At 35.7% G+C, this 25356-nt stretch overlaps 4 protein-coding genes across 6 annotated transcripts; 2 read left to right on the top strand and 2 right to left on the bottom strand.

The window, feature by feature from the left end:
- Nucleotides 1–905: 905 nt before the first annotated feature.
- On the bottom strand, nucleotides 906–4463 carry LOC149387979 (transcription factor ABORTED MICROSPORES-like). The gene is made up of 8 exons (XM_089622295.1): nucleotides 4363–4463; nucleotides 4076–4276; nucleotides 3887–3965; nucleotides 3735–3803; nucleotides 3123–3650; nucleotides 2080–2355; nucleotides 1805–1981; nucleotides 906–1073 (listed from the first exon to the last, which is right to left on the bottom strand). The coding sequence occupies exons 1-8, from the start codon at nucleotides 4461–4463 to the stop codon at nucleotides 906–908; spliced, it is 1599 nt and encodes a 532-aa protein (XP_089478421.1).
- A 6356-nt stretch (nucleotides 4464–10819) lies between these two features.
- LOC149387978 (cytochrome c biogenesis protein CCS1, chloroplastic-like) lies at nucleotides 10820–14777 on the top strand. 3 transcript variants are annotated; one of them, XM_089623740.1, is made up of 10 exons: nucleotides 10823–11340; nucleotides 11859–12078; nucleotides 12189–12300; nucleotides 12391–12663; nucleotides 12996–13261; nucleotides 13354–13510; nucleotides 13643–13726; nucleotides 13820–13956; nucleotides 14094–14195; nucleotides 14544–14777. In XM_089623740.1, the coding sequence occupies exons 1-9, from the start codon at nucleotides 10923–10925 to the stop codon at nucleotides 14110–14112; spliced, it is 1686 nt and encodes a 561-aa protein (XP_089479866.1). In that variant the 5' UTR covers nucleotides 10823–10922; the 3' UTR covers nucleotides 14113–14195; nucleotides 14544–14777. The 3 variants fall into 3 exon arrangements, with proteins under 3 accessions (XP_089479868.1, XP_089479866.1, XP_089479867.1); XM_089623741.1 differs by having other exon boundaries at nucleotides 13820–13962; XM_089623742.1 differs by lacking the exons at nucleotides 14094–14195; nucleotides 14544–14777 and having other exon boundaries at nucleotides 10820–11340; nucleotides 13354–13460; nucleotides 13820–13960.
- Nucleotides 14778–16882: 2105 nt separating this feature from the next.
- LOC149387977 (limonoid 21-O-acetyltransferse-like) lies at nucleotides 16883–18766 on the top strand. The gene is made up of 2 exons (XM_089622294.1): nucleotides 16883–18184; nucleotides 18647–18766. The coding sequence occupies exons 1-2, from the start codon at nucleotides 16883–16885 to the stop codon at nucleotides 18764–18766; spliced, it is 1422 nt and encodes a 473-aa protein (XP_089478420.1).
- Nucleotides 18767–20874: 2108 nt separating this feature from the next.
- LOC149387976 (transcription factor ABORTED MICROSPORES-like) lies at nucleotides 20875–24430 on the bottom strand. The gene is made up of 8 exons (XM_089622293.1): nucleotides 24330–24430; nucleotides 24043–24243; nucleotides 23854–23932; nucleotides 23702–23770; nucleotides 23090–23617; nucleotides 22047–22322; nucleotides 21772–21948; nucleotides 20875–21042 (listed from the first exon to the last, which is right to left on the bottom strand). The coding sequence occupies exons 1-8, from the start codon at nucleotides 24428–24430 to the stop codon at nucleotides 20875–20877; spliced, it is 1599 nt and encodes a 532-aa protein (XP_089478419.1).
- Nucleotides 24431–25356: the final 926 nt, after the last annotated feature.

Here is a 25356-nt window from a genome sequence, read left to right as displayed (position 1 = left end):
CTCTAGATCCGTAACCTTAACTGTCTCATTTGTCATCTGAAAGAGAGTGCAAATTACATAAGCTAACAATAGATCACTTCTCATTCTTATTTGGAAAGTGGAAGGATTGATTAATATGAAGGGATTTTACTATGAAAATAAATTTATTGTGTTGTTTGGTAGAGAGGAGGGAAAACAAAATGAAAGGATTGAAGCTTTCCGTGGCACCCACAAAAAAACTATCTCTCTCAATTTAGAAAGATCGAGAAAGACGGAAACAAAAAAATGAAAGTAAATAATACAAAATAATGGCAATTACATATATATAATTTAATACTATAATTATTATTGCAAAAATAATAGCAATTTAGTAATTTAAGTACACAAAATATCAACCATTCCTCTCTATTTTAGTTTATACCAAACAAACAAATGAATGGATTCTAATCTTTCATCACATTATACCAATCAACTTTTTAAAAATTTATAATTCACAATTTTCTTTTTCTTTCTCTTCCCTCCTTGTTACTCCATCCATTCAATTTTCTATCATCCCTACCAATCAAAAGCCTAGTTTTATATGACTTTTTTTTTTCTCAATGTTATAGTTTCATTTAATTTTCCGTTTACAGTTTCATTTAAAATAAGGCAATATCATCTTAAATTTAAAAATAAGATATTTATCGAATATTTGAAAGTTAGAGGTATATGTGTAATTTCTTCTCAGAAAGAAGGCTAGTAAGTCATTTCGCACCAGTAAAGCCTAAAATGACGTCTTACCAGCATATACATATCAATAACTAATTAAAGAAAATTAAGACCGAAAACAAACTAATAGAATAATGATTGTCAACAGATATTAGTTAAGGTGTACTGAATAATTAGAGAGAAACATCAATGATGTGAAATTATAAATAAATAAATAATCAGTAGGTTTGTTGGTGATGAAGGTGTTGTTGATAGTCAAGGAGACTTCCATTTCCATTTTCAGGGGGTTTAGACATGTCACACAATCCTCTTGATGGATTCCTTGTGAACTCCAACAAGATATCCCTCAAGTTATCAGCTTGGACTACCATTTTACTATCCTTCTTCTGCCACCCAAGAAACAAGAATAAAAACAAATGAAATTGATTTCATATCCCATTATAATAAGTAAGATATTGATAACTAGTTGTTACATTTTACAAAAAAAAAAAAAAAAAGCAAATAACCACGTTTTATGATTTCACTGATGATAGGTAAAAATAAGACTATTTTAAAGATTTTGAAGGTTATTTGATTACTTTGCTATCAATAGCAAACTAAGTTACATATCAATCTGGTCACTCGCTTTTTTCTAATAAGTATTATTACTTATTTAATGAAACCATAGTACAGAAGAAGGAGAAAGGAATAAAAAATAAAAGAAATGATTAAATATTTTTTAGTTGTGTTTGATATAGATGAGAGAAAAATGATAGATCTATGAATTATTTAGAAGTATATTTGCACAAAACAATATTTTTTCTTTTAAAATTGGAAGAATTAAAAATGTTGAGTCCGATAATTTCACAATACCTCCAAAACCTTCACCCTTTTTCTTTTTACCCTCTACCAAATAACTACAAATGTCATATTAATAATAAAAGAGAATCATCTCTCTCTCTCTCTCTCTCTCTCTCTCTCTCTCACACAAAAACTCAAACACAGCTTAAAACAAGATATCTAATTATAAACTACCATGTCTACGTCAAAACTCATAACTTGACAAATTAAAAACCAAAGCAATAATAATAATAATAACTTGTTTCACAAGAAATAAGAGTTAACCAAAGGAACATACCTCGACTTTGAGAACGTTAGACACAAGGTTTCTGAAGGTGGTGACATTGGCATTAGTGACTTCTAGTCCCAAAGAGTTCAGAGCCTCCAATAGCCTCACGAATCTCCCGGGCTTGTGCTCACAAAACACCTTCACATAGAACTCATTCCCATCTATTTGAGCCACTTCAACTTGGGGCTATATATAAATCATATTAAATAAACAAAAAAGTATTTAGTAAACATAATTGAGTATTGCCTTTAGAATTTATATATTTATTTACTACCAAACTCTACCTCCATTTGTGGCGCCTTGTCATTCGCAGTGGTATCAGAGTCGAGGTTTTGTTTCGATGCGGTTATCTCATTGTTACCCGATGCTTCAAAGGAATAAATGTTAGGGGACTCGGAATCGGCCCCAAAATTCAAAATCTCAGACTTGGGATTGTTTCTTTTTCCGTTTGCTCCGTCGATCACGGAAAGTTCCTCGAGCTCATCTTGAAGCTCTTTTTCTTGTCTTTTCAAGTCCTTCACGTACTCTATTGCGTCACGAAGAATCGAAGCCCTATCCAACTATTCGTCAACAAAAAAAAAAATATAAACAATGTGTACGGATGATCCAAGTTTAAATAACAATTAAGATTCTTTAAGTTACGAAATATGAGCACATCTATGTGGTATCAAATGGGACGACCGGATCGTTTTAAATGGTTTGGATAAATTGAGACCACCCCAATAAGAAAACAAAATTATGGAGCAATAAATCCATTTTGACCGTTTGTTCTAGCTTTAACCGTTTAAGACACGATAATTTTTATTTTAATAGTTTAACTAAAAAACATCTAAATTAAATAAATTATCATTAGTTGTGATGAAAAAAAAAAACATGCTGAAAATTAATATATTTAACTCAAACTCGATATATTCAGCACCAAATATTAAGTTCAAATGCACTAAAGTTAAACAAAAAATTATTGACAAAATGAAGTCTCGGAACAAGTCCGCAATCCGACCTATACATCAGTTTCAATATAGCAATATGAACTGGACTGTTTATTAAGAACGAATTTAAGATTAAAAAAAAAAGGGGGGACTAGATTAGTAACAATCATTTTGGTCTGATTTATGATTTTCAGATTATTTTTTCAAAGCCCTCAACAACGAATAAATAAAAATCGAGCTATTTTTTTTAACATTTAGTGAAAATAGTCATAAAACAAGTAAATTTCTAAATCCGAGTTTTATAAAATATTTAGGAGTAATTATTTTCTATGTTAATGGCAAGTACATATATAGTGAAAATAGTGATAAAAACAATGAGATGAAGTTGGTTTAATTACCTTGGAAATATTCGGAACTAAAGACCTAAGAGTGTAGAGCCTCTCGTTGAGCTTCTTTCTGCGCTTCCTTTCAGCGACAAGGTTTTTGCTCTGCGGCCCTTTCCCCGACGACGACTTTCTGCTTCCGTGCTGCTTATTCCCTTCGTTGTCTTCCTCGTCGCTGCAATCCGACATCGAGTTCGACCGTTCTTGCCCTCTCTTCGCTCCCTTGTCCTCCGCCTCCAAAAACGACGCCTCGTTTCTCGCCCCGAACTGCACTGGGATGTCGTACGGCGACAGGTTCAGCCCCTCGAACGCCGTCGCCGGCGACACCGGTGGCTTCTCTGCTGTCGCTGTCTCTGTTGTGGGGTCCACTATTTTGTCCGACTCGTCGTTCATGACGAACGCTCTCGACGATTGGATTATTTGATCGTTCATGTCGATGATGAAGCTTGCCGTCGTTGCGTCGTTTTGATGATGATCGAGTAGTGGCGGTGATATGTTGCATTGCGACGTTACGAAATCAATCACGTTTGGGTCTTCTGGTATCTGTGAAATAAAATAAATATGTATTAATTAGTTTGAAACATGTAATTCATATTCACGAATGTGTGTGACTGACTGTGAACATACTTGCTTGTTAACGAAAAGCTCAACCAACCCTCCTGCCATTGGAATCAAAACCCTGGTCCCACTACATTCCTGCAATATTACTATTAAGTTAGTAAATTCCTTTATCTACAATAAATATCGTTATAATTAATTATTTACTAGATAGAAGTAACCTCAAGAAAATGGGAGCCTGTGACACTAGAAGAGTTTAGCCAACTGGGCTGGTTTGATATCAACGTCTGTGCATAAATTCTGTTCATTTGGAGAGGAAAAAAGAAAAAGTCAAGTTATGATACAAAATCATTATCTGCATGCTAATAATGGTACTTAATAAGTGAAATGAATTTATAGTAAATACATACCCAGAGTCCAAAGGCATGGAAGTTGGCAATTGGAAAAGAAGGTCACAAGAGTTGGTTCTTGGGTGTTGAAACATGGTGTCTCTGCATGGAATGAGTGGCGAAACTGGGAAAAGAAGTTCTTCATCTCCACAATTATTGTTATTATTCGCTTCTTGTGAGGTTTCAGCCCCACCACAACAACAATTCATCCACTCAACAAATCTGTAACAATAAGACGCCATCAATAATGTCACAAATATAACATTTTAATCATATATATTTCTCTACTTGATTGATTTATATATAACCTTTGGTCTTCACTTAATTTCCATAGGACACAAAAGTCCCACCCTTTTGATCCCACGAGAGGTCTAAGACTTTCCATCATGTTTTGCATAAGCATGTACATATCACCTGCAATAAATAAATCAATGAGAATATTATCTACCACTAGCTAACCCTAATTATATACGCATTTTTTTTTTTTTTTGGTAATGAAAAACTTTGCTACCTCTTTTGGTTGAAGGAAGCAAGTAATAAAAGCATAGGCAGGTTGGAATAACAAGCAGAATATATAGGCAGCAGAAAATACAAAGGAAGACCTCCATATATATATATGTAAATGAGTATATATATGCGTATGTATATACATATATATATATATGTGTATGTATGTATATATAATATATATATATGTGCCTACGGTGTGTGTTTGTGTGTACATACAAGAATGATAAATCTTCGAATCACTCTATGTATTGTAGACCCCACTTTCAAAACCAAAAGTACATAGCGAAAATCAGAAAATAGAGAAACAAACAAATTAAAAAGAAATCATAGTATACATTAACCTCTTAAATTGCCATATGATATTGGTAGGTGAACTATAAGCATGGCATGAAAGACTGATTTTATTAACGAATTAAATATAAATAACACCCTCTATCCTTTGTCAATTAAGTATTCAAGGGTATACAAATTATCATTTAAAAAATAATTAAAATCAGAAAGTGATAGCAGGACCATATTGCATGACCTAAAAGTGTGGCGTTATACTTTAACAACCTTTAAGTTTTTCACTCGCTTGGGGATTAATTTTATATATTTCATGTCTCAACTACTCTCGAACTCTTGAACCCGAAACGGAAAAAAAAAAAAAAAAAAAAAAAAAAACCGCGTAAGAAAAGTTCACAGAAGGAAACATATATATTATATTGAAGGCTTGAAATTTATAACTTTAACCCCGACTATATATAGACGAATTGGTATTAAGTTTTTCCAACTACTTTATATATGTCGCATGTCACGTTTTTCCTAAATCTAACTCTTTGATTTTATGCTTATGAACAAGTCTGAAATGGTGCTACGTTATTCATCCTAAATTGAAAAAATTTCCCCCTTTTGAGAATAAATTTCCTTTTATGTAACAAAACTTTATTCTCCTCCTTTTACTTTTTCTGTTAGAGAGTATACTTGAGAGACGAGAAGATAAGAGAGAGAAATAAATATATACATAAGAAAATAAAAAAAAAATATTTTTAGTTGGTAATGATGAGAGGGTGATATCTGCATGACCCAACTTATTGCCTACAAAACCCTAACTACCTTTGCTTTCGCTGAAGTTTTTTAATGTACATTTTGGCTTAATATTTTGTTTCATTTTCCAACTACTCTCTCAAGCTTTGTTTCGCATTTGGGAAACAATATACACATTAAAGTCTCTTCTTTTAGTTAGGTATAGTATAGTCTGTTATTAGTCTAGTTAATTAATTGACGATACACTTTCTTTGGGAAAAAAAAAAAAAAAAAAAAACTATATCTGTTCCAAAGCACTATTTTTAGTATAATCAAATATTAAACAACAATCTTGCAACATATGTGTACATTCCTTATACATCTATATGTTATACATGGATCCGTATTGTTAGTGATTTTTCTGCACGTGAAAAGGCAAACGCTGATTTAATAATTATCATACGTGCAAATAACCTTGCTAGCTAACCAACATATAACAAAATTAATTTTTTTAGAACAATAAGTCATAAACGATGATATTGTCTAATGGTACTACTACATATATATAATACCGTTATTTATTTTTTCTGTAGTCAAAATTATAAATTGACCTCTTTTTAAACGTGATGATTGTTCTTTTTTTATTTTTATTTTTTATGTGAAAAATCTCCTATTACTTTTTTTTTTTTTTGAAACAGACCACCCCCAGGAACTCTTAGCTCATTCGTAAGAAGAGCTGGGGGGGGAATTCATTCAACAAGATCAAACGTCAAAGCGTTCCGCACAGGGGGCGGAACCTCCCCTGACTCACAAAACCCAAAAACTTCAGAATTCACAACCCATTTACAAAGGCTATGCAACTCCATTTAATGTCCTACTACACCACAAGAACTTAACATCAACAAACTCTTTTGCTAATTCTAAAGTTGAATTAAACAAAGGAATAACAGACTAAAAAGGGCTGTCTTTCGATCCCGCCAAGCTGTCCATGACGATTTTGTTATCACCCTCTATCTCCAAACGCCTGATGTTTCGGAATCTAGCCAAGAGCAAGGCCATCTGGACAGCCTTGAGTTCAGCTTCTGCAACAGAGTCCGCTTCGATACGGACTCTTTTAAGTGTGGGCCTTAAACTCTTTTTCCATTAAGAAAAACACTTTTAAGCTTAAAAAAGTTTGATGACATAAAAATTCTTGAAATACCCACTTTCCATAAATACCGATTTTTCAATATTAATTTCTCTAAAAAGAAATCCGGAAATAAACAAAATAAAACCTTAAATATGGCTATAACCTAAGAAAGAGTATTTAGTTATGACAATGAATATAGACTTTGAATCTTTTATAAACCTTTAAAAATTCAAATATTTTATTTCAGAACACAAAATCTTTTATTTAAAAAAACAAGAGTTCTTTAAAAAGAGGATTCACAACAAATCAGAACAAATTTATTTGATATCCTTATAAAGTAGGATTTTCAATCATAAAACAAATCCAATAAATTTTTTTAATTTATAACTGATCAAAGTAAATAAAATATTCCCATATAGAATATTATGAACATAGTCCATATTTCATCGAACCAATGAATCTAACTTTATTTTGATAATTACGAACATGTTCTTGAATAATTTTAGCTTTGAATGATCAAACATATCTCTTATATTTTGATAAAGGTTGTAAATCGAAAATCATGATTCTTGAGTCAAATGGTAAATTGGGAGAATCTAACTCTAGCTCTAATACCAATTGATGGAAAAACACGTTGATATTAAATACAAACAATCGCTCTAATACCAACTGTTGGTGAAGTACAAGTTATGGTATTAGATACAAACAATCGCTCCAATACCGATTGTTGGGTAAATTACTTCCACTAGGCGTTAATTACGGTTCTCATACGATCGTTTCAATACTTCTTATTGGGTACCAATATCTTAACCCTACAATATGTTTAGAATTGCGGAATAGAAGAAAATGCGAACGATCGCTAATCTTTAGTGTAAACAATAATTATCAGGATACTTAAAATCATTCAACAACAACAGATCTAATATAAGGCAACCAGAATAAAAACAATACCATAAGAGGAGTTCAGTTACATATATTTATGCTTATACATTTCTCGATATATATGAGCCCTAAGTATCGTTACTTCTCCAACAAAAGATTTTTTTTTATATGTACTTACTACGAAAATGCGCGTAGTCAATTGGTTATGGAATCAACTCTTAGATGAGTGAACATTGACCTTCTTTCAAGAATGCTGGATTCGTATTTGTGAATCATTTTCCGCTCGGATCATATTTGAATTCCCGAGACATACGTATTTAGGCATCTACAAGTAGGCATTACCGAATGAGTCAAAGAACTCAGTAATACAACCTAGAAGTCCGTGATCACTTCAGAATTTAGACCAGATCTCACTATGATCATTATAGCGACCTTGATTAGTGTGTCGTAACGGTGCTTAAATGATACACATATCAAATGTGTACAATGCTTCCCCCAAGTGATCAACATTTCACTTGTGTTCCACATATGTGATTTTAGATCCAGTTACGTGATTAATATATTCTAAAGTGATTTTATTTATTAAACTATCTATAGTATATTTTATTTGTTCTATTTATAAAATAATCATCTCACACTAATTTGAATAAGATAAAAGTAAATCAGGAAATTGCATATTCTATGGTAAGCTGGAAAGCTATAAATAAGGGGTTGGGTAGTGCAAAAATCGCCCAACTAAGCCTTATTCCACACTACAAATTCAGCAACCCCTCTCCCTTTGGTCTGGATGTTTTTTTTCTCTCTCCCAAAGTTGGAAAATTCGTACATACCACTTCCCAAAGAAAGAAATAATTATTCTGACACCTCGCTGGAATAATAAGTGAGAAAAGAGTTGACCCACACCTTGGTCTCTGTTCTTCCGGAGATTACATATCTTAAAAGACTCTAGTTTCGATCAATAAACGAGCAATTGATGAACCGAAATATCCAAAGAGAAATGAGTCGCCGAGGAGTCCGAAATCTTGGAGATTCAAAGACCCAAAGAGCAAGGAGCCGCAGAAGAATTCCAAAAGCAAGGAGATCCAAAGCTAGGAGCGTGGAAGATCTATAACTGAGCCGAAATGTATGTATAATTAAATGGTCTTATGGTTTATCTTGATTACGCTTGTCTAAATATTTGATATGTTGTTGAATAATTTTGAGTATCCTAGTAATTATTGTTTACGTTGAATATTAGCGATTGTCCGCATCTTCTTCTATTCAACACTAGTAACCATATTCCAAAGGTTAAGAGATTGATTACCCTATAAGAAATACTGAAACGATTGTTCGTGTTCAATACATGGGAATGGTAATTAACGTCAGGGAAGTAATTTACCCATCAAATGGCATCAGAGCGATCGTTCGTGTCCGATACCAAACCTATATTCCCATCAATCGGTATCAGAACAATTTTTCGTGTTTAATACCAATTTGTAACTTCCCAACAATTGGTATCAGAGTTATTGTTCATGTTTGATACCAACTTGTGACTTCTCAACAATCGGTATTGGACCGATTGTTTGTGTTTGATACCAACATGTGACTTCCCAATAATAAGGCCCAACTTGGGACTAAGACTATGGTTCTTGGGGATGAGGTTCGGGTTTGAGTCCGAGCTTTAAAAAATTTATTCAATAAAAACTCAGGCATGGGGATGAGCATGGCCCGTACTCTTTCTCAAGCCAAGTGGAGGCCCAGATTGAAGCATGGCCCATGCTCTTTTATGGGGGGTTGGGATCGAGGAGTAACATAAGGCCCAACTTGGGACTAAGACTATGGTTCTTGGTGATGATGTTCGGGCTTGAGTCCGAGCTTTAAAAATTTGTATAAAAAGCTCAAGCCTATGGATGAGCATGGCCCGTGCTCTTTCTTAAGCCAAGTGGAGGCTTAGACTCAAGCATGGCCCGTGCTCTTTTATAGGCGGTTGAGCCCGATGAGTGACATAAGACCTAACTTGGGACTAAGACTATGGTTCTTGGGGATGATGTTCGGGCTTGAGTCCGATCTTGAAAAAATTTATATAAAAAAAAAGCTCAAGCATGAGGATGAACATGGCTCGTGCTCTTTCTCAAGGCAAGTGGAGGCCCAGACTCAAGCATGGCCCATACTCTTTTATGGGCGGTTGATCCCGAAGAGTGATATAAAACCTAACTTTGGACTACGACTATGGCCTTTGGGGATGAGGTACGGGCTTGAGCCCGAACTTTAAAAAATCTAAAAAAAAAGCTCAAAGCGTAATATTCACTTTCAATCCTTACAATATATTTTGTTTAATCTTAAAAATTATATCATCAATAATAAACTTAAATCAAAGTCTAAAAACATGTTTTATAAATAAAAATTATTCTTACAAAAAAAATAAAAGAAGAAGAAGTGTTTTTATGTATAAGTATATATTTTATTTTAAAAAAGAATATTTTATTTTAAAAAAGAATATTTTATAGTCTATTCTAAAATGGTTGAGATAGGCTTGACTTTTTTTCAGGGTGTGAGGGCTCAAGCCCATGTAATTCCCTTAAACAAGCTTAATTCGGCCTTATTGTTTTTCAAGCCGGGCCATACCAGCTTAAAATCATTGAGAGTAATTTAGTTTTTAAACTCATAAAATCTTTCAAACTATATTCTAAATTTATATATGAAAATTACATATTAAAATTATATTACAAACTATATATGAAGAAGAACAAAAAAAAAGTGGATAAAACGACAATCTTTACTAAATTTATATATTAACACTATATACTATAATTATATATGAAAATTAAATTAGAAAGTTTATAATAAAACAAGTATATATTAATATTGTATTAGAGTTAGAGTAGTTGAAGAGAGTATTTGAAGAAATTATATGAGAAAGTTGTGAGGAAATAATGTGAATAAGGGTGATATTTATAGGAGAAAAAAAAATCAGGGGTTAAAAAATAAAAGAATAGAACAGATGTTGAAATCAGCGGAAACCACTGGAAGGAACATTTCCGTACCATTTCCACTGATTTCCGCTGGTCAACGGAAGGAATAATTCCTTCCACGCTTTATCATTCCAAATGACCAGGTTTACTAAGGTGTAACTAGCTAAATTGAAATCTTGAAACATTGACGTCCGTATAAATTTTTTTTTTTAATAAAGATCAAAACCTTAAAATAAAAAAAAATAAAACAAATAAAAACCCGGAATTTAGGATAAACTAAAAGGACACGTATATGGTCGTTAAGTCGTTACATCATCTTTCTTTACACACCCCATGAAGTCTGAAATAATCATCAGTTCATAGCTTCGGGGGGGAAAAGAATCTACCATCAATGGAGTCACTAATCCACTCAGCGACTCTCAAACCATCGCTCCACAAATTCATGTCCCCCAAAACCGCCTTCTCTCTATGCAGCCCCGCAGGAGCCACGCCGTTCAATATTCATCGCATCAGAAAGACGACGACCACCACCACCACCATCTGCGGGCTTAAGAGCTCTCGAAGAAGCAGCCAAATTACGAGCGCGACGAACAGGAACAAGATCTTGCTGTCCGAGGAATCTCCGCCGCCATTGTCGGAGGAGGGATTGGACGGAGACGGGGAAGCTCCGGGCGAGGGAAAGAAGAGCGCGAACAAAAACGGAGTTTTGAGAGCTGCGAAGAGACTTCCAAGGAAGATTTTATCTCTTCTTTCTAATCTTCCTCTGGCAATTGGAGAGATGTTCTTCGGCGCTGCTCTCATGGCTCTCGGTTTGTCGTTTATCCTCTCACTCAACATTTCAATTTGGGTTTTGGAAGTTCTTAGCTAAGATTAGGTTAAGAAAGAGCACGTACGTATTTCTTGCTTGGTAGTGATTTTTCGAGCTTTTTCTTTTATTTCTTAATCTGTTCAAATTAGATAAAACATTATTGGGAAATTTTATAATGCTCTTCTTTTGGAGCTCGTTTGAACGCTTCAATTTCGGAATTTTAAGGATTTGGTCTGCTGAGAAAATGTACCAATTCTCTTCTTCAATATGGGAAATTCAAGAATTTGAGCTGAGAAATTGTACTGATTCTCTTCTTCAGATGGGGAAATTCAAGAATTTGAGACGAGAGAATGTACTAATTCTCTTCTTCAATTTGGGAATTTGAAGGACTTGAGCTGAGAAAAATTATCAATTTACTTCTTTTATTGCTTATTTAAAAGCTTAACCTTTCGGGTTTTTTTTTTTCATTAAATCTTATCAGAGAATGTGGGCTCAAATCAAAACTTTATCTTGAAACAGGAACTGGTGTTGAACAAGGAGAGGCGCCGAATTTCTACTTCGAAAAGTACTCGGAAGACAATCCGGCTTTCGGATTCTTCACGTGGAGATGGATTCTTCCGTTTGGGTTCGACCACATGTTCTCGTCCCCCATTTTCCTCACCACTCTCGTCCTCCTCGGTGCTTCTCTCATGGCCTGCACTTACACCACCCAAATACCCCTCGTCAAAGTCGCTCGAAGGTCTCTCTCTCTCTCTCTCTCTCTCTCTCTCTCTCTCTCTCTCTCCTTTGAAATACTCTAGCAATCCATAACGGTAGATATATAATCGACGGTCCTTCATATATAATCAGATGGAACTTTCAGCATTCTTCCGAGGTTATCCGTAAGCAGGAATTTTCCGAAACTTTGCAGAGAGCCTCCATACGAGATTTAGGCGTCATTCTCATGGGATCCGGATACGAGGTTTTATTCAAATAGATTCTCGCCTTTTTTATTTACCAATCCCATTAATCGACCTGGATGATAAAATAGAAAGTCTATAAAACTATACAGGTATTTGTGAAGGGGCCGTGTTTGTACGCGTTCAAAGGACTTTCGGGTCGGCTTGCTCCGATCGGAGTGCACTTAGCGATGTTGCTCATAATGGCGGGCGGTACTCTGAGCGCCTCTGGGAGCTTCAAAGGCTCGGTGAATGTGCCACAGGGACTCAATTTCGTCATGGGAGACGTGTTGGGCCCGACTGGATTTCTCTCCAGTCCTAGCGACGCTTTCAACACCGAAGTCCACGTCAACAGATTCTACATGGATTACTTCCCCACTGGAGAGGTTGGTAATAGATTTATGTTGTATGGGAAAATTGCTTCAATAGGGTTAAGAAAAGAAAACAGAGATTTCTTGAAACCCAAGCAAAGAAATACGGATCACACTTAGTTCAACGAGAGTTTGAAAGAAGAAGATAAACAATGGAATGCGAGACTTATGCTTGCGTACGCTATTTATAACATCAGTACACATGAGATAACTTGACTCATAAGCTAATTACTGCTATCATCCAACAGCTTAATCATAGATTCTCTTTGTCAATAAATATATATATAAACAAATAAATAATTGACTTTGATCTGTGTACCCTTTTTTCTTTTTCATTCATGTACCAGGTTTCGCAGTTTCACACCGACCTTTCTCTGTTTGATCTCAACGGTAAGGAGGTGCTAAGGAAAACGATCAGCGTGAACGACCCTCTAAGGTACGCTGGGATCACCATATACCAGACCGATTGGAGTATTTCGGCGCTACAAATAGTTAAGGATGATCAAGGACCGTTCAACTTGGCCGTAGCACCGCTAAAGATAAACGGAGACAAGAAGCTCTATGGGACCATTTTACCCATCGGTGATCTCAACGCTCCTGATGTTAAGGGAATGTAAGTTTACATGTTTCTCTCGCTGCTAAAAAAAAAGTTAAGAAAAATACCAAGTTTTTTTTAAGTAATCGTACTTGTTTTGTGCCACTCAGATCAATGCTTTTACGCGATCTACAATCCGTGGTGTTGTACGACCAGGACGGAAATTTCGCCGGGATTCGTAGACCAAATTCCAATCTTCCCATCGAGATTAATGGAAGTAAGATTGTTATAGAAGATGCTATAGGGAGTACCGGCCTCGACTTAAAGGTAAAAAAAAAAAAAAAAAAAAAAAAAAAAAAAAAAAAAAAAAAAACTCGTTATAATTAATGTGATGTTACATGACTTATTGTGTTCACTTTAAACTTAAACATGGTTTTCTTTCTTTCTTCTGTTTTTTAGACTGACCCGGGTGTCCCGGTTGTATATGCTGGCTTTGGTGCTCTGATGCTTACCACTTGCATCAGCTATTTGTCTCACTCACAGGTGAATTTTCTGTCTCTGTATGAGCTCTTGGGGGGAAATAGTGGTTTCACTGACTTTTTTTTTCTTTCTTTTTGGGTGAACAAAAAAAAAAAGATATGGGCTTTACAAGACGGAACATCGGTGGTTATAGGAGGAAAGACTAATCGAGCGAAAGCCGAATTGCCAAATGAGATGGATCGCTTGCTTGATATGTTGCCTGAGTTGGTTGATACGCCTCCCCAAGTGACTCGGTAGAGGTTCGATTCTGATCAGCGGATATCATAGCTTTTTATTTTATTTTATAATTTATTAAGAGATAATATTGCTAACGACAATGGACAGTTTGAGTTTGGTATATAATCCAGATTTACCATATGCTTCTTCTCAGGATGTATAGAAAGGAATAAAGAATATTTGAAGCGCCAAGGCTAAGGCTTAAGTCATAGGAAATAGATCATGGAGGCGAAAATGATGTAAACAGCAACATCAGGTATCATAAATTATTTATTTTTCCGATTTTCCAGAGCCTTGTTTTATTTTATTTTTCTAAGATACTGATCCTTTTTTGAACTATCGTATGGGTTGGTACACGAAATTTGTTGCTAACTTGAAATTTTTTATATTGTGCAAGTTAGTACTTACATAGTAATAACTTGAAAATAATCTGATGAGCTGAACTTGAACTTATTGAAATTAAGTTGTTTATGTAGTAGTAAGTGATAAATAATCTTATGTGTGGATGTTCAAACGTAAACAAAATTCAGCACAGAAAATAGAATAAAAAAGGTGTGGTCATAACCGTCATATAATTACATGTTGGTCCTAATTTTGATCGCAGTTTGGAGACGAAGAGCAGAAGGTAAGGTGGGGCTGATTTCTTTGGTGGTGCATATAATATATATATAGTCTGGAGTCTAGACTCGAAAGAGAAAAAACTTTCCTAAAATATCTGATGTTTTCAGCGGACATTTAGAGAATTCCAGACAGCAAATGGCTTTAAATGTAATTTTATTAATGTTTACGGTTCTTTTGTAATTTATTAAGCTTTCAGGGTTATTTTCGTATTCATTTAGAGTGGCATACATGTAATTACAAAACTTTGAAAGGGTTTATTCGTTCGGTTGCTGTAGAATGAACATTAAAATTGTCTACATTGTATAGAAGTAATATGAACATAAAAAATCATTCATTCATTTTTAAATCATTTTTTTAAATCATTCATTTTTAAAATCATTATTTTAAATCATTCATTTTTCACATTATCAACTAGTTTTGAGTTAAAATTTTAAATTTTAAACAGCCCAAAGGGATGCGAAGTGCATGTCCCCTGGTGGCTCTATCTCTCTAAACTTAACCTAGAGCTCCAGATCTAGTTTCCTCCGCCGCCCCTCTGGATTCGGACGCGTCTCTGGGCAACCCAACGACTCTATTTTTTCATTTTCTTATTTATTTTATATCGTTCTTTTATTATTGTTTTCAGCGGTGTCGTCGAAAATGTCTTAGGCGTTTTGCTGGACCCCGATCAAAACCTCAACGAAATCCCCGCCATGTTCACGCTCTCCGGCGGTGAAGGTTTTCTCTACGGCATTTCGTCGAACACCTCTCAAGCATTCTGCTGGACCCCGTACCGAAGCCTCCGACGATCTCCTTGTCCCTCGGGAGTTCAGAGCCACTGCGAACTCCGCCATCGCTGCCGGGAAGTCCCACTTGTGCGCGATCAAAGGGCCGTACTAGTCCGAGAATCCCGACCGAAATCTCATCACTCTTCGCTCGCCGCTTCCAAATCCTCTCTTTGCGCCATTTCGGAGCTCACCGGAGAGTTGACTTGCTTCGGCAAAATAGTCAACGGAAACAACAACCCGCCGATCAAAACCCGATTCGTTTCCCTCTCCGTCAGTTCTCGACACTTCTGTAAGATCAGAGAAGACGATCACAGCGTCGAGTGCTGGGGACTCTGCACCGCATGCTCTCTCTGCCAAAACAACTCTTGCTGGAAGTATTTCTCTCGAAGACTCTAGTTGCAGACGAGTTCCAAGAAGAAGATTGAAGAAGAAGATGAACTAAAGTTTTTTTTAACTTCTCTTTAACGATAGGGGCATTTTTTATACTTTACTTTGTCACGTGCTAAAAACGTGACCACACACTCAACGTCCGTCAAGAATATGTGACGGAAGGACTATGTTTGTTACGATGCAAGATTTTAGGGTTGGCTGTGTACGGTTTTCAAATTGATGGGCCATAGTGTTACACGTGCAGGAGTTCAAGGGGCATTGCTGTAAATAATCCTTAAAGTATAGCTTGTAGTGTACCGAATAAGTGCACACCCTTTAGAAAGTGGGCAAGCTTTTGCTTTAGTTTCCTTGCAGGTGGGTCCGGCCTGGACTCGAGGAAACATATCTATTTTTTTGGCATTATAGACTTATACACTAATGTTTAGCATTTCTAAGTAAATACCTTAACTTAAATATTTTATTTTTATAGCTTTTAAATATTCCGTCAAGTGGAAAATGTAGATATATGGATGAGCAAATCTACGTTTTTTTATTTATAGATTGAAATACCAATTTTGTTATACATAATCACATTACCCATTTTCTTGAGAAAATCATGTATCAGTCAATAATTACTATTAACAATCAGCTAAAAGACCAAATTAAACCCAAAATCCAATATTAATTAAATGAACCGACGAAGAGGAGTGTTAAAGATGGCATTGGCAATCGATACCTTATCTCAAATTGATAGCTTGCTTACAGTCATATGAGCACACTCACAGAGTATTAATCAATCCTATCCACATACCTACAATTCTTTCCAAAACCCACCCCGCCCACACATATATTTAGTAATTAATAGACAGTTTCTACACCAAGAAATAAATACCACGTGAAAGTTAGATATCTTAATCAGATAAACGACGACAAATACTTATTTCAAACTTTAAGACGAAAAAAACAAAAAAACAAAAAATTACAAAAAAGGAAAAGAGTTGCTCTACAAAGTTGCTAAATAATTCCTTTTACAAAACTTCAAAGATTCATTTATTATAATATCCGTCTTCAATCAAATCTATATGTGGGCATGGTAGCGTAATATTTATAGAAAAACCAAAGTAATTCAGAAGATATACATACCACCTCGAAGTTACGGAATACAAATATTAGAGTTTCGATAGAAATGAAGATTGAAGTGGAAGTAACCTCGGAAGAGATCATCAAACCGTCGTCGGAAACACCTGACCATCTTCGCCGCTACACACTCTCTTATCTCGACCAAATATCTCCCAAAATGTACAGTCCTCTAATCTATTTCTACGAGTTGAAAAACGACCGAGCCGACGAGCCTGGGATCAGCGAGATATCGAACCGAATAAAGAAGGCTCTCTCTGACGCCCTAGCCTTGTATTACCCGCTCGCCGGCCGCGTCAGAAAAGACCGGTTCGTCGACTGCAATGACGAGGGAATCTTCTTCTCCGAGGCCCGAGTCGTGAGCCCTCACGAGCTCTCCGAGGTAATAAAAAACCCTAACCCTAGCGAGCTCTCGAAGTTCCTTCCGTTCGAAGTCAACAAGATGAACGAGTTCGCCGCCGGAATCCGACTCAACATGTTCTCCGGCGGAGGCGTGGCCGTCGGAATCTGCGTCTCCCATCAGCTCGGCGATGGTCTCTCTCTCATCAGCTTCATCAAGTCCTTGGCCGCCTTATCCCGGGGCGGCTCAACCGCCATCGAGAAGCCAGTTTTCGCGTCGGCGGAGCTCTTCCCTCCTCGGGACGAGCTGGTTCTGGACCCCACCTTATCGATCACGACCCAGGTCAAGTTGCAGATGTTCTCATTCGACGCTCCGGCGATCGAGGCGATTAGGGCAAAGTACGGTAGCTGGGTCTCCCGGGTCGAGGCATTGTCGGTTTTCATACTCTCTCGCCTTCTCTCGGCGAGTGAGGACGGGGCCGAGGAAGAGAGAGAGCGGGTAGTCATGTTGGCCCACCCGGTGAATATCCGACAGAAGCTCGACCCGCCGCTCCCGATGAGCTCCTTCGGAAACATCCACCGCGATGTGTTCACGATCATCCGCGGCAGCGTCGTCGCCGATGGCGGAGAAGTCGCGAAGAGGATAAGAGAGGAGATAAGGAAAGTTGACAAGGAGTTTCTCGAAAAGATGAGGGAATCCGGGGAGGACCCGAATCTGAAGCGTGTGGTGGAAGAAATGAGGAGGGTAGAGATGGAAGGCGGCGAGTTTCTCGAGTATAGCTTCAACAGTCTCTGCAGATTTCCTCTTTACAACGCCGACTTTGGGTGGGGCGAGCCTGCGTGGGTCAGCGCGGCGGCGTTGAATTACGACAACGAAATTAGCTTTTTTGACTCCAAACGCGGCGGTGGAATTGAGGCCTACGTGAGCTTGAAACCCGAGATTATGGCAAGGCTCGAAGCTGACGTGAAGTTTCTTAAATATGCAAATTTTTATCACGAGACCAAGGATTTGGTTTGAAAATTTGAAAAACATGCATGACTTACGCTTGGTTTTTTTTTTTTTCCTTCTATCACGTATTTCATGATTAATGCCGTTTTATTATTGAGTTTGTTGTGTGAGTTCTTCTTTATTTCGTTGATGATTTGCCGTTATTTTGATCTCTTTGGCTTTTTCTTCTTATAACTTCTTAGTTCGTTATCAGATTATTTCAAACGTGTAATGATTTGTTAATGTTTTTGTATTATTAAATACGAGTTATTTTATCCAAGACTATGATAACAAATGTTATTGAAAATATTTTTTAATGATATTTTGTGATTAATTAGTTAAGAGATTAGGTACATGAATCCCCTGAACTCTAGCTCTTGTCACAAACCATCTCAAACTTTACTTTTCCACAAAATTAACTATAAACTCTCGTTTTACTACACTGTTGCCCCTTTCGTCCAAAACAATTCTCATTTCTTTCGGCAGGAAGCGTCGCATTCAACACTCGGGCCCGAGCCCGCCAAGTCCAAGAGAACGACGCCATCCGAGAGGAAGCTCTCCCCGCACCCGTACAAGGCGATCAAGACGCACAAATGGAGCGAATGAGACGAGTTTCTTCCATCTCGCCGGCGTTGTCGCGAGACTCGCAGGACAAGGCATTCTCATCGAGATGTCTCGACGAGCAAGTTGCACCGGAGTACATTCCGTTAGGACCAGAGATTGAAGACTCGGAGCAAAATACCGATGACAACCCCGAAGGCGAAGCACCCGAGCCCCTTCATGAGCCCCTTCACACTTGAAAATCCATTTAGACATAGCAAAATCATGTGTTACAAAGTTTTTTATTTTATTTTTTGGGGTGTGTGTATAGTTTTCAAGTATGTTGAAGGGCAACACAACGTGTTCGAGGTAGGCGAAAGCACGTACAGATCGTGCGACTCGAGCGGGGTAGTTTTGTCGATGCACACGACCGGGAACGACAGAATCGAGTTGACTGAGGCGAGGAAATATTGGTTCATATGCGGCATCGTTAGTCATTGCCTCGGAGGAATGAGGTTCGGGATCGAAGTGGGGCGATCTCGTAATTCCACGGAAGATATTGTACCGAACGGTTCGCCATCTGGCGCACCACCACAGGTTACGGTGGCCCGGAACTCCAGTGATTGCTTGTTGAGCAAAGGCTTGGGAAATTGGGTTTTGTTTGTAACCTTTTTCGCTTTTCTGTTTGCTCAAATTTCACTACCGCTGTAAAGAAAATATAATGGTTTAAAGTGAATTTTTTTTAACTGTCGGTCTATTTTTAACTATTGGTAGCTATATCCGTTGGTGGATAGGGAAAAAAAGAGCAGTACATTGGTTTGTGTTAAATGGCTATCAAGAAGATGTAAAATACTTTTATGACCATAAGAATTTTTTGTAACACACTAGATTGGCTGTAGAATGCTATGGTGATATTTTTATTATTATTTTTTTTTTAAATCAGATGGCGAAATTGAATTATATATGACACGGTAATGCGTGTGATCATGACATATATATATATATATATAAATATATGCTATGGTGATATTAAATTTATTATTTTTTTTAAATCAGATGGCGAAATTGAATTATATATGACACGGTAACGCGTGTGATCATGACACACACACATATATATATATATATATATATATATATACACATCAAATTGTAGTTTAATGAAACTGTTAATCGCCTACATAATTTTTTCATATATAATTTTAAAGATAATAAAATGATAAATTGATTATACTTAAATTAACCTTATGCCCCCACCGATGCCGCTCTCTCTAGATCCGTAACCTTAACTGTCTCATTTGTCATCTGAAAGAGAGTGCAAATTACATAAGCTAACAATAGATCACTTCTCATTCTTATTTGGAAAGTGGAAGGATTGATTAATATGAAGGGATTTTACTATGAAAATAAATTTATTGTGTTGTTTGGTAGAGAGGAGGGAAAACAAAATGAAAGGATTGAAGCTTTCCGTGGCACCCACAAAAAAACTATCTCTCTCAATTTAGAAAGATCGAGAAAGACGGAAACAAAAAAATGAAAGTAAATAATACAAAATAATGGCAATTACATATATATAATTTAATACTATAATTATTATTGCAAAAATAATAGCAATTTAGTAATTTAAGTACACAAAATATCAACCATTCCTCTCTATTTTAGTTTATACCAAACAAACAAATGAATGGATTCTAATCTTTCATCACATTATACCAATCAACTTTTTAAAAATTTATAATTCACAATTTTCTTTTTCTTTCTCTTCCCTCCTTGTTACTCCATCCATTCAATTTTCTATCATCCCTACCAATCAAAAGCCTAGTTTTATATGACTTTTTCTTTTCTCAATGTTATAGTTTCATTTAATTTTCCGTTTACAGTTTCATTTAAAATAAGGCAATATCATCTTAAATTTAAAAATAAGATATTTATCGAATATTTGAAAGTTAGAGGTATATGTGTAATTTCTTCTCAGAAAGAAGGCTAGTAAGTCATTTCGCACCAGTAAAGCCTAAAATGACGTCTTACCAGCATATACATATCAATAACTAATTAAAGAAAATTAAGACCGAAAACAAACTAATAGAATAATGATTGTCAACAGATATTAGTTAAGGTGTACTGAATAATTAGAGAGAAACATCAATGATGTGAAATTATAAATAAATAAATAATCAGTAGGTTTGTTGGTGATGAAGGTGTTGTTGATAGTCAAGGAGACTTCCATTTCCATTTTCAGGGGGTTTAGACATGTCACACAATCCTCTTGATGGATTCCTTGTGAACTCCAACAAGATATCCCTCAAGTTATCAGCTTGGACTACCATTTTACTATCCTTCTTCTGCCACCCAAGAAACAAGAATAAAAACAAATGAAATTGATTTCATATCCCATTATAATAAGTAAGATATTGATAACTAGTTGTTACATTTTACAAAAAAAAAAAAAAAAAGCAAATAACCACGTTTTATGATTTCACTGATGATAGGTAAAAATAAGACTATTTTAAAGATTTTGAAGGTTATTTGATTACTTTGCTATCAATAGCAAACTAAGTTACATATCAATCTGGTCACTCGCTTTTTTCTAATAAGTATTATTACTTATTTAATGAAACCATAGTACAGAAGAAGGAGAAAGGAATAAAAAAGAAAAGAAATGATTAAATATTTTTTAGTTGTGTTTGATATAGATGAGAGAAAAATGATAGATCTATGAATTATTTAGAAGTATATTTCCACAAAACAATATTTTTTCTTTTAAAATTGGAAGAATTAAAAATGCTGAGTCCGATAATTTCACAATACCTCCAAAACCTTCACCCTTTTTCTTTTTACCCTCTACCAAATAACTACAAATGTCATATTAATAATAAAAGAGAATCATCTCTCTCTCTCTCTCTCTCTCTCTCTCTCTCACACAAAAACTCAAACACAGCTTAAAACAAGATATCTAATTATAAACTACCATGTCTACGTCAAAACTCATAACTTGACAAATTAAAAACCAAAGCAATAATAATAATAATAACTTGTTTCACAAGAAATAAGAGTTAACCAAAGGAACATACCTCGACTTTGAGAACGTTAGACACAAGGTTTCTGAAGGTGGTGACATTGGCATTAGTGACTTCTAGTCCCAAAGAGTTCAGAGCCTCCAATAGCCTCACGAATCTCCCGGGCTTGTGCTCACAAAACACCTTCACATAGAACTCATTCCCATCTATTTGAGCCACTTCAACTTGGGGCTATATATAAATCATATTAAATAAACAAAAAAGTATTTAGTAAACATAATTGAGTATTGCCTTTAGAATTTATATATTTATTTACTACCAAACTCTACCTCCATTTGTGGCGCCTTGTCATTCGCAGTGGTATCAGAGTCGAGGTTTTGTTTCGATGCGGTTATCTCATTGTTACCCGATGCTTCAAAGGAATAAATGTTAGGGGACTCGGAATCGGCCCCAAAATTCAAAATCTCAGACTTGGGATTGTTTCTTTTTCCGTTTGCTCCGTCGATCACGGAAAGTTCCTCGAGCTCATCTTGAAGCTCTTTTTCTTGTCTTTTCAAGTCCTTCACGTACTCTATTGCGTCACGAAGAATCGAAGCCCTATCCAACTATTCGTCAACAAAAAAAAAAATATAAACAATGTGTACGGATGATCCAAGTTTAAATAACAATTAAGATTCTTTAAGTTACGAAATATGAGCACATCTATGTGGTATCAAATGGGACGACCGGATCGTTTTAAATGGTTTGGATAAATTGAGACCACCCCAATAAGAAAACAAAATTATGGAGCAATAAATCCATTTTGACCGTTTGTTCTAGCTTTAACCGTTTAAGACACGATAATTTTTATTTTAATAGTTTAACTAAAAAACATCTAAATTAAATAAATTATCATTAGTTGTGATGAAAAAAAAAAACATGCTGAAAATTAATATATTTAACTCAAACTCGATATATTCAGCACCAAATATTAAGTTCAAATGCACTAAAGTTAAACAAAAAATTATTGACAAAATGAAGTCTCGGAACAAGTCCGCAATCCGACCTATACATCAGTTTCAATATAGCAATATGAACTGGACTGTTTATTAAGAACGAATTTAAGATTAAAAAAAAAAGGGGGGACTAGATTAGTAACAATCATTTTGGTCTGATTTATGATTTTCAGATTATTTTTTCAAAGCCCTCAACAACGAATAAATAAAAATCGAGCTATTTTTTTTAACATTTAGTGAAAATAGTCATAAAACAAGTAAATTTCTAAATCCGAGTTTTATAAAATATTTAGGAGTAATTATTTTCTATGTTAATGGCAAGTACATATATAGTGAAAATAGTGATAAAAACAATGAGATGAAGTTGGTTTAATTACCTTGGAAATATTCGGAACTAAAGACCTAAGAGTGTAGAGCCTCTCGTTGAGCTTCTTTCTGCGCTTCCTTTCAGCGACAAGGTTTTTGCTCTGCGGCCCTTTCCCCGACGACGACTTTCTGCTTCCGTGCTGCTTATTCCCTTCGTTGTCTTCCTCGTCGCTGCAATCCGACATCGAGTTCGACCGTTCTTGCCCTCTCTTCGCTCCCTTGTCCTCCGCCTCCAAAAACGACGCCTCGTTTCTCGCCCCGAACTGCACTGGGATGTCGTACGGCGACAGGTTCAGCCCCTCGAACGCCGTCGCCGGCGACACCGGTGGCTTCTCTGCTGTCGCTGTCTCTGTTGTGGGGTCCACTATTTTGTCCGACTCGTCGTTCATGACGAACGCTCTCGACGATTGGATTATTTGATCGTTCATGTCGATGATGAAGCTTGCCGTCGTTGCGTCGTTTTGATGATGATCGAGTAGTGGCGGTGATATGTTGCATTGCGACGTTACGAAATCAATCACGTTTGGGTCTTCTGGTATCTGTGAAATAAAATAAATATGTATTAATTAGTTTGAAACATGTAATTCATATTCACGAATGTGTGTGACTGACTGTGAACATACTTGCTTGTTAACGAAAAGCTCAACCAACCCTCCTGCCATTGGAATCAAAACCCTGGTCCCACTACATTCCTGCAATATTACTATTAAGTTAGTAAATTCCTTTATCTACAATAAACATCGTTATAATTAATTATTTACTAGATAGAAGTAACCTCAAGAAAATGGGAGCCTGTGACACTAGAAGAGTTTAGCCAACTGGGCTGGTTTGATATCAACGTCTGTGCATAAATTCTGTTCATTTGGAGAGGAAAAAAGAAAAAGTCAAGTTATGATACAAAATCATTATCTGCATGCTAATAATGGTACTTAATAAGTGAAATGAATTTATAGTAAATACATACCCAGAGTCCAAAGGCATGGAAGTTGGCAATTGGAAAAGAAGGTCACAAGAGTTGGTTCTTGGGTGTTGAAACATGGTGTCTCTGCATGGAATGAGTGGCGAAACTGGGAAAAGAAGTTCTTCATCTCCACAATTATTGTTATTATTCGCTTCTTGTGAGGTTTCAGCCCCACCACAACAACAATTCATCCACTCAACAAATCTGTAACAATAAGACGCCATCAATAATGTCACAAATATAACATTTTAATCATATATATTTCTCTACTTGATTGATTTATATATAACCTTTGGTCTTCACTTAATTTCCATAGGACACAAAAGTCCCACCCTTTTGATCCCACGAGAGGTCTAAGACTTTCCATCATGTTTTGCATAAGCATGTACATATCACCTGCAATAAATAAATCAATGAGAATATTATCTACCACTAGCTAACCCTAATTATATACGCATTTTTTTTTTTTTTTGGTAATGAAAAACTTTGCTACCTCTTTTGGTTGAAGGAAGCAAGTAATAAAAGCATAGGCAGGTTGGAATAACAAGCAGAATATATAGGCAGCAGAAAATACAAAGGAAGACCTCCATATATATATATGTAAATGAGTATATATATGCGTATGTATATACATATATATATATGTGTATGTATGTATATATAATATATATATATGTGCCTACGGTGTGTGTTTGTGTGTACATACAAGAATGATAAATCTTCGAATCACTCTATGTATTGTAGACCCCACTTTCAAAACCAAAAGTACATAGCGAAAATCAGAAAATAGAGAAACAAACAAATTAAAAAGAAATCATAATATACATTAACCTCTTAAATTGCCATATGATATTGGTAGGTGAACTATAAGCATGGCATGAAAGACTGATTTTATTAACGAATTAAATATAAATAACACCCTCTATCCTTTGTCAATTAAGTATTCAAGGGTATACAAATTATCATTTAAAAAATAATTAAAATCAGAAAGTGATAGCAGGACCATATTGCATGACCTAAAAGTGTGGCGTTATACTTTAACTACCTTTAAGTTTTTCACTCGCTTGGGGATTAATTTTATATATTTCATGTCTCAACTACTCTCGAACTCTTGAACCCGAAACGGAAAAAAAAAAAAAAAAAAAAAACCGCGTAAGAAAAGTTCACAGAAGGAAACATATATATTATATTGAAGGCTTGAAATTTATAACTTTAACCCCGACTATATATAGACGAATTGGTATTAAGTTTTTCCAACTACTTTATATATGTCGCATGTCACGTTTTTCCTAAATCTAACTCTTTGATTTTATGCTT

Source organism: Urtica dioica, chromosome 8 (assembly GCF_054948205.1).
Source record: "Urtica dioica subsp. dioica isolate 48M chromosome 8, U.dioica_male_clone48M_v1_H2, whole genome shotgun sequence".
Taxonomy (NCBI): domain Eukaryota; kingdom Viridiplantae; phylum Streptophyta; class Magnoliopsida; order Rosales; family Urticaceae; genus Urtica; species Urtica dioica.
The sequence above is the reverse complement of the archived record's forward strand: the minus strand, read 5'-3'. Positions and strand labels throughout refer to the sequence as shown.

Coding starts and splice junctions, on each gene's coding strand:
- LOC149387976 (XM_089622293.1), bottom strand. CDS start 24,430: ATGTACATGCTTATGCAAAACATGATGGAAAGTCTTAGACCTCTCGTG. Junction 21,949..22,046: donor ACAAGGCGCCACAAATGGAG/GTAGAGTTTGGT, acceptor ATTTATATATAG/CCCCAAGTTGAAGTGGCTCA. Junction 21,043..21,771: donor CTAACGTTCTCAAAGTCGAG/GTATGTTCCTTT, acceptor CTTGGGTGGCAG/AAGAAGGATAGTAAAATGGT.
- LOC149387977 (XM_089622294.1), top strand. CDS start 16,883: ATGAAGATTGAAGTGGAAGTAACCTCGGAAGAGATCATCAAACCGTCG. Junction 18,185..18,646: donor ATCACGAGACCAAGGATTTG/GTTTGAAAATTT, acceptor TTCTTTCGGCAG/GAAGCGTCGCATTCAACACT.
- LOC149387979 (XM_089622295.1), bottom strand. CDS start 4,463: ATGTACATGCTTATGCAAAACATGATGGAAAGTCTTAGACCTCTCGTG. Junction 3,966..4,075: donor TCCATGCCTTTGGACTCTGG/GTATGTATTTAC, acceptor CCAAATGAACAG/AATTTATGCACAGACGTTGA. Junction 3,804..3,886: donor CAGGCTCCCATTTTCTTGAG/GTTACTTCTATC, acceptor GTAATATTGCAG/GAATGTAGTGGGACCAGGGT.
- LOC149387978 (XM_089623740.1), top strand. CDS start 10,923: ATGGAGTCACTAATCCACTCAGCGACTCTCAAACCATCGCTCCACAAA. Junction 12,301..12,390: donor TCATGGGATCCGGATACGAG/GTTTTATTCAAA, acceptor AAAACTATACAG/GTATTTGTGAAGGGGCCGTG. Junction 12,664..12,995: donor ATTACTTCCCCACTGGAGAG/GTTGGTAATAGA, acceptor TTCATGTACCAG/GTTTCGCAGTTTCACACCGA.